General features: G+C 42.3%; 1 protein-coding gene across 18 annotated transcripts in view; it reads right to left on the bottom strand.

Annotated features, from left to right (window-relative positions):
* Nucleotides 1–5370: 5370 nt before the first annotated feature.
* The window catches only part of LOC116674155 (peripheral plasma membrane protein CASK), a 46121-nt gene continuing 43110 nt past the window's right edge, over nucleotides 5371–8381 (bottom strand). For all 18 annotated transcript variants that reach the window (XM_032506671.1, XM_032506665.1, XM_032506663.1 and 15 more), the window contains one exon: nucleotides 5371–7077. In XM_032506671.1, the coding sequence (XP_032362562.1) occupies nucleotides 6901–7077 (177 nt within the window). In that variant the 3' untranslated portion in view covers nucleotides 5371–6900. The remainder of the gene's footprint in view (nucleotides 7078–8381) is intronic.

The following is an 8381-nucleotide window of genomic DNA, read 5'->3' on the forward strand; positions in this document are numbered from 1 at the left end:
TAGGCGCCTTCAAGCTCATGAAGGGGCCCGGATTGTGGGTTGACTGGCCCAGGCTGGGGTAGGGGGGCCGCCGGCTGCACGGTCCGTTTCGTTGCAGTAAGTATACCGGCACACTGTGGAAGCATCGGACATTAAACCAAAAGCTTTTTTTTAATAGTGCTGTCAGTTAAACGCGTTAACGTTAACGCAAACCCATTTTAGTGGCGTACATTTTTTCATCACGAGATTAACATTCTTTTTGGCCTAGCAAACTTGCAACTAGTAACGTTAGAAAAACCACAACACCACACCGGATCTAGCTAGACCGGAAACAAAACAACGGGCACGCCGCACACACGCCGTTGGGGCTTGCGAGCCGGCCAAAGAGTAGTAACGTTAGGTTCTGAGTGGATGGCGAACCGGAGACGCCGAAATGGACGTCAGTACGATTCTGAATGGAAAGAATAACTATGACATTAATACGATTAATCGCGATTTAAATATTTTAATCGATTCACAGCACTTGTTTTTTACTTAACCATTGTTTTTGTTCACCTGGCGGACGCAGGAGCCGTCATCGCGCAGGAGGCGGTGCTGGCCAGCGACAGAGGAGAGTCTGTCGGTCAGAATCAGGGAGGCAGAGCACCGGGGCGTCCCCTCTGGAGCTGGTGGCCAGCGGCGCGTTCAGGCTCTATTCCTCTTGTTTTCTCTCCAGATGAGTTTCTGGACCACAACTGAGATGTCACTTCACTTCATTCATGCCTTCTTCATACTGTACTCACAGTTTACTCATAGTATAGTATGATGATCATGATTTTTTTGTGTGTAAAAAAGTGATTAAAAAGCCGTAGAATAGTTTTGGAAAACGTGATAATCAAGTATAATACATGCAAAGATATAATTACAACATGTGAAGGAAAACTTGAAGTGTGAAGTTCTGGATAAGCTCACTGAGATAAGCTGCTGACTCATCACACTTAGGTTGGAGGATCAAATCCCAGATGTGTCTTGACAGTTTTTCAACTCTTCTGTGAAATGTGAATGATAAATACAACTTCCAACTATATAAGAGTAACAAATTACTTAGCTCAGTGTGATGGAACGCTGATTAGAGGAACACAATGGTCGTGAGTTCAATACTCACAATCCTCCTGACAGACTATTTATTTAGAGGTGTATAATACAGTGTGTGAATAATACATAATAAAACAAAAAGATGAAATGTCAGTTTGAGGGATAGCTCACTGAGGTAAGCTGCTAACAGTGAGGTTGAAAGAGCAAATCCTACATTTGTCTTGACAGCTTTTCAACTTCTCGCCTCTGAAATGTGAACAGTAAATACAACTTCCAACCAGCAAAGAGAGTCAGATCAATAGCTCAGTGTGATAGGATGCTGGTTAGAAGATCCAGTGGTTGTGAGTTCAATACTCACAAGACGCAGACATTATGATTACGCTGGGCACCCTGAATACAAAACATTTCACCCGAGGGGCGGAGTTAGTGTCCTGCACCTGAGAGGAGGTGGGGTTAGTGTCCTGCAGGTGGGAGGAGGTGGGGTTAGTGTCCTGCAGGTGGGAGGAGGTGGGGTTAGTGTCCTGCACCTGGGAGGTGGGGTCAATGTCCTGCACCTGGGAGGAGGTGGGGTTAGTGTCCTGCACCTGGGAGGAGGTGGGGTTAGTGTGCTGTGTGTCATGGGGAAGTCCCTTCCAAAGCCTAACCGTCTGAGTATCTGTAAAGATACTGAGTACAGTTGGGATTAGGAAAGTACTTAACCATAATATGTGGGACATGAACCTTGGTCTCCTGGGTAAAAATCCTGAGTTGTACTTATGACACTTAGAGAATAAATTTATTGTTCCAGATGGCAAAAGGTAAACTGTATACCCCTATGCCGCCCCTTCGGGGCGGCACAGGGGAGGACACTTGCCAACCCACATGCGGCCCCTTCGGGGCCGCATGTGGGTTGGCGAGCTGCCCTTTGGGGGGCATGTGGGTTGCTGGTAGGCACCACCCCAAGGGCTTCTGCACATCCACAGCAACATACTAAACTACCAGACAGGGGACGTGAACCCCGCTCCCCTGGGTGAAGGGCTGATGCGATTCGACTCCGCCGCCACCTCTGCCGCCACCTCCAGCAGTTACAGCACGCATTTAACATGGACTTTTGGGGGGGGGGGGGCGAGGTTTAAGGAAAGAAAGAAATTTTCTGTGAAATGTTGACTTTGAACCAGCATATGAGGGGGATTGAACCCATGACCTATGAGTCCTCTAACCAGCGGTCCATAACACTGACCTATCTGATCTGATACTCTAAACCAGTTGGAAGTTGTAACATTGACATTTCAGAGGAGAGAACTTGAAAATCTGTCACCACAAATTTGGAATTTGATCAGGTCGTGGGGTATTTATCATGCTGACATATCTGCTTCCCAGCTCAATCTGGGTGGAGTCTATTGACAAAGGATTGAACTGAGAGGCCACTTAAGGTAAGCAGCTGTTGGTAGTCTGGGAGAACGTCACAGAGAGCCTCCTGTTGGCTCTGGAACAGGAGAGAGGACACAAGCTGGAAACCTGGAAGAAAGGGGCGGGGACCTGGCCTGTCACTGCTGACCCCCCAACTGGAGGGTGTTGTGGTTCAGGGTACAAACACCCAGAGAAGGTTGGGGACCACCTGACGACCTCTCTCCCAGGCCATTCTAGATTAAACATTAGAAATGGATGTCCAGTATGTTAGCATTGCAGATGTATTATACAACTGAATACTACCACTATAAGGCATACTTACTTTATTAATCAAAAAGAATCATGACATAAAATACTTTACACTCATCTGGGGAGAAAAAGAGACTTCATTGGATTATTCTGGTTCAGTAAATGTAGTTTTCTTAAGGAGGAATAAAAGACCAAAGTGTGTACAAAATGACATGTGTGATACATATTAATATTAGGGCTGCAACCATGGGTGACAGAAGGCTGCTGTGCTGCTTTATAAGTGCTCTTATGAATTTAATATGGTACAATAAACATACACATTTTGCCTGCATGACGACTATTACTTTAGATACTTCCTGTACATTTAGCAGCATAGAAAACTTCTTAAAAGCAGTCAAATAAAATGTTTAATTATGCATAGACTAGTATAGTTACTATTAGTTATTGTAATCTAATAATATATAATGAAATAACTGATGTGGGCAGTTCTGCATAATCAGTACTTTTACTTTTGATACTTTAAGTACACGTTGCTGAAAATACTTTCCACTAACTAACATACTTCAATGCATGCCTCTTGTATACACTGGTTTTGCTTCTTTTTCTCCACAAGGTGAATAATTATCCACAAGTCATACAGTAAATTGTTTGAGTGAATGTTTTTTATGGATCCTGCTTCTTATATAAGTTTCATTGATTAAATTAATTTACATTTTTCTGCATTTGGTACTTTGAATACGTCATATACCTTTTCCTGATTGTACATACTTTTATTCGGGTAACATTTCCAATGCCGGACCTCTATCTGTAACAGAGTATTTCTACAGTATGGGATTATAGTTTTGCTAAGCAAAGGATCTGAATACTTCCTCCACCGCTGGTTTTAGTCTTTATTTCACTAAGTAGCCAAATATGTGTAACTTATATTAATTAAGCCATCTATTTTTCAACAGCAGAGGAAACTCATGCTTTTGTTTTGTTTTACACCAACAAGGCAGGTTGAACGGTATTAAAATCCTTCTGTGTCCGATAGTTAAACACAAAATATTAGTAGGCTATGAAATATTACGTCCTGCTACGTCCTGCTTACGTCCTGCTACGTCCTGCTTACGTCCTGCTACGTCCTGCTTACGTCCTGCTACGTCCTGCTGTGCCTTGTAATGCCGCACAGCGTCCTGCTATGCCATGAACTACTACAAAGAACTGCTACAAACACTATTTTTTTTCTATTTTTGTTATTGCCACCTCATTCTAACCCCAACCGGCCCGTCAGACACCGCCTACCAAGAGCCTGGGTCTGACCGAGGTTTCTGCCTAAAAGGAAGTTTTTCCTCGCCACTGTCGCACTGTGCTTGCTCTGGAGGAAACTACTAGAACTGTTGGGTGCTTGAAATTCTGGAGTGTGGTCTAATCTGTAAAGTGTCTTGAATCACGCTTGTTATGAATTGATACTATAAATAAAATTGAATTGAAAAGTAAATAGATTATATTTAAACTTTTAATTTGTACAATCTGCCTTTATAAAAGTATTTTGTATTGTTTGAGGAGGCTGATGTGTAAACACCATAAAGGGGTGCAGATGCGTCATCGTGACGTAGGATGTATACAAGGAAGTGGCTAGTGAGTGTGCTGCTAACCCGTTCTGGCTAGCTACATAGCTTCATTTACCGCTTTAATGTAGCATGTTAGCGCCACTCGCGGTAAACCTGAACAACACCGTGTAAAAGTCTACCAACAACACACACTCCTTACGTTACTTACTGAATGGTAAGCCAGGAGCACGTGCAGGTGGATAACGAGGCTGCTACCTGAAGAGAACATGTCTGCAAGCTCTGCCCTCTTTCCTATTGGTTGACACCCTGGAGAAAGACGCTGACAGGCTGCAGCTGATGACGTCAGCCACAGCTGACAGCGTCATATATTTCCTGTAGAGCACCTGAACATCAGTGGCTGGACCTTCAGCTTTATATTTACATTTATACATTTTATATTTGTTGTCTCTGTCAACACATCACTGGGGACACTTACATTAACATGCCGGGTTTTCACATGCTTTGAGTGCATGTTTCTGAATTGCATAGGTTGTTTTTCCTTTCTTTCCTTTTTATTATTTAGGCGGAGTGTCCTCCTCTTCAACCCTCCCTATGTGATCACACCTTGAGAAGAGGTGGTGAGGCTCTGAACACAAACTTCTTCAGTTCAGAGATGAGGAGCATTTGATGAGACGGGCGGCTCGGGTGAAGAGGCTGCCTGGGCCGAGGGCCAGAGGTGACCGACAGGTTTCTAATTGTGGGCGCAGAGACATTATACCCCAAAATTTAGTATGTTTTGCACAATTTTTAAAAAGCAGTTATATGGTGTGCCAGACTGAATTAAATCTCTGTTGGACTTTTAAATGAGTATTTAAACTACTAGAAAATGTGTCTACCCACACATACACATCAGAAAAGAATCAGAAGGAGGAAGAAGAAGCAATTTACTTTAAACACATAAAAGGAAATATATTTTTTTAAATGAAATAACAAAAAAGGAACATTTCATACAGAAAAACTGCTTTCGTCATTTGCAGAGGTCAATTTACACAGGACTTGAAATGAAAACACTTTACTTGAAGTGGAACAACAGCAACCACGCCACACAGTTGAAAATATTGATTTTTTTTAACTCCTTTTTTTTTTTATTATCAAGACCCTGCCCACATACTAAGTTACTGTAGGTGGGGCAGCGTTGTGCCACTTCTGGTAAAGCACGAAGAGGTTATGTCACATACTGAGCTTCTTTTAAGAGATAATATATACACTGGCTCTTGGTAATTCACTCATGACGTACGCACCATTGAAACATTTACACACAAAATTTTGAGTTATTTTCTCTCCCTCAAAACAAGAATACTCCTTTATATGTTTAAAGACAACAGTTAACAGTTCCAAAATGGTGGCTCTAGGATTGGATTCATCCCACCTACATTAGGCCCTCCCCTTTCAGAGACACTCCTATGAACACTTTAGTTTCAACAAGCATGGCTCACTCTTTGAGAGTGGGGAAAGAAGAAAACGGTTGTGGTGGCAGTCTGCCTAGCAGACACCAGGGGTGTGCATAGGTGGTACAGACTTCTTCCCCGAGGCTTTGAAAAGACAGTTTATTTTTTTTCTCCTTTCCATTATTTTTTTGTTTTCTAGTTCAGGAGCCATGTTTAGTGGTAATTGCAAGTGCTTTATCATAGCTGATAGTAACGATAGTCCAGGTCCATGGGTCTGTTGACCACTGATTAGCATTTCATGTATTGGGGTGGGGGGAACCAACCAGAGAAAGTAGGCGGGTAAAAATATAAAACTGTGAGGTGACGATATGCAGAGCACATCTTCTTCATTGTCCATTTTGTGCAAACTGAGATGTAAACAAAGACCATCAGAGGTTTGGAAGGGAAGCATGGTACAACAACACACGGAAAGACAGCGTAGAGGAATGCAGTGTGCTCTTTCAACAAACTGACAGGCACAGAGGGCCAGTGAAATAAATAAAGGGCTGGGGGTGGGTGAGGGAGAAAGAAACTGCCAAGTTTTCTGTGCTTCCTGCTTCACTCAAACTTGCATTTGGAGCTGAGGGAGTTACTTGTCGCCACTATAGCAGCTTCTAATGTGCTTTAAGTTCGGCTTGTTTGTCACAGTGGCCGAGGAGATTAGAGGATGTTGGAGAAGAGGACACAGAGTACCACAAGAAGTGCCTTAAAGGTCCACACACACATATACACGCGCACACACACACGCAGCCACATAAGACTGCTTTATGGTCATGCTCACTATTGCCTTACTGATTTTACCACCCATCCATCAATTACAAAAGAAAAGTACAAAATATCTACCACACTGCCCCTCCACTCCCCCATCCTTCAACTAGGACCGAACCATATTCACTTCATTTTTTATCATTTATATATATATATTTATATATATGTATATATATTTACACAATAATGTGCCATTTGAAGCCGTTGAGAAAAAGGGGTAGGGGCAGGATGAAGTCTCTGTAGTGAGGCATTAGAGTCATTAATTTCTCCGTTTCCCTCCTTTTCAACGATAGTTTATCTACAGAAATATGGGATTCTGATGAGAGAGATGCAATTCAAGGGGATTTGACTCAAGTTTAGCATCCGTGTTGAATAAGAGAGGGATCGTTCAGGGTGATGAGCTAGTTGCCGTTGAGTGTATGTCAGTAGACCCAGGAGACAGGAACCCACTGAGAAGTGGTGGACACCAGGTCTACAGCCTCCTCCAGCAGTCGGATGGTGTCATCAATCTCATTGTTGATGATGGTCTGGTCAAAGTAGTGAGCGTAGGTCCCCTGCAGCATCTCGGATTCCTTCTGGAGCCGCTGAAGAGAGTCATCCTGAGGATGGGATTTAGAAACGGAGAGAGGGACTTTAACGTTGTTTGATACATGTGAGGTGCTTCAAGGCTCCATTCATGGTCTAGTTCTATATGTTTTTTTGTTCCAGCTTTTTTCCCCCCCCCCAGGTTTAACTTTTACCAGTTCTATGTTTTTACTTCAATTTGCGCTTATATTTAGAATTAGAAATAAGTGTTTTTTAAATTATAGTCACATTTTCAGTGTCGGAAAAAAATATATAGTTTAGTTTGCCAAAAACATAATGAAAAATGTCATAGTATAGTATGCCAAAAGTAGGGCTGCACAATTATGGCCAAAATGATAATCACAATTATTTTGATCAAAATTGAGATGACGATTAATTATCACGATTATTTGTTGATTTAAAAAAAAAAAAAAACTAATTTTATTGTCACATACTGTATTCATAACTGCTTTCACATCTATATTATGATACATTCCTTTTATGTTGTTAAGTTGTATGTTGTACATACATACAGCTGCAACACATGTAAATGAAAATTATCTAGGATGTATAAAACATTTTTTTTTTTTTTTAAGTATCTCTGAGAAAGCTCCTTCACTTTTTTTCAACAATAACTGATTAAAAGAGCTAGGGAGAGAGGGGGAGTGCGATGGATGTATGCTAGGCATACTCCCTCTTTATGAATGGGTCCAGCACGGGTCAAATGGCGAGTCAGCGCAGTTACACACGTCGTGTGTATAAATTGTCTGTATCGTCGCTGCGCTGCACTTTTATTAACTATGATATTCTGGCTATGGATCACATCTCTGGCCCAGGTCCAGCAGCTCCGTCTCACACACTGTTACTCTACAAACTGAAGATAGTTGTATTCAATAACTTCTTCTGGGTTTTTCGTCATGGCGGCTGCAATAGCAGAGTTACCAGCGGAAACACTGGTACAAATACAGGTTTATCTCTCATGCTTAACAATATACAGCTGTGTTAATACTAATTAAAACTGTGGACAAATGTCAGCATTATGGACCTGAGATGTGTCTCGGGGGTGCGTGGAGAGAGAGAGAGAGATTCAAACACAGGCACGGCTTTACAGAAGAAATGGGTCACGTGTCATGACAACATGTGCAAAATTAAACCATATCGATATAACAACATCGATTTGTTTGTGGAGAGGCAGCGGATGCGAGGACATTAGGTGCACCGGTGCGTCCTAGAGGAATGTTAGTTGCACCCTAAAGCCCTGTGAGCTAACAGACACTAACTAGCACAACGAGCACTGGTCACTGCTGTTGTCAGAAAAACACAGACGGGACAAAATGTT

The sequence above is a fragment of the Etheostoma spectabile genome, chromosome 24 (assembly GCF_008692095.1).
Source record: "Etheostoma spectabile isolate EspeVRDwgs_2016 chromosome 24, UIUC_Espe_1.0, whole genome shotgun sequence".
Classification (NCBI taxonomy): domain Eukaryota; kingdom Metazoa; phylum Chordata; class Actinopteri; order Perciformes; family Percidae; genus Etheostoma; species Etheostoma spectabile.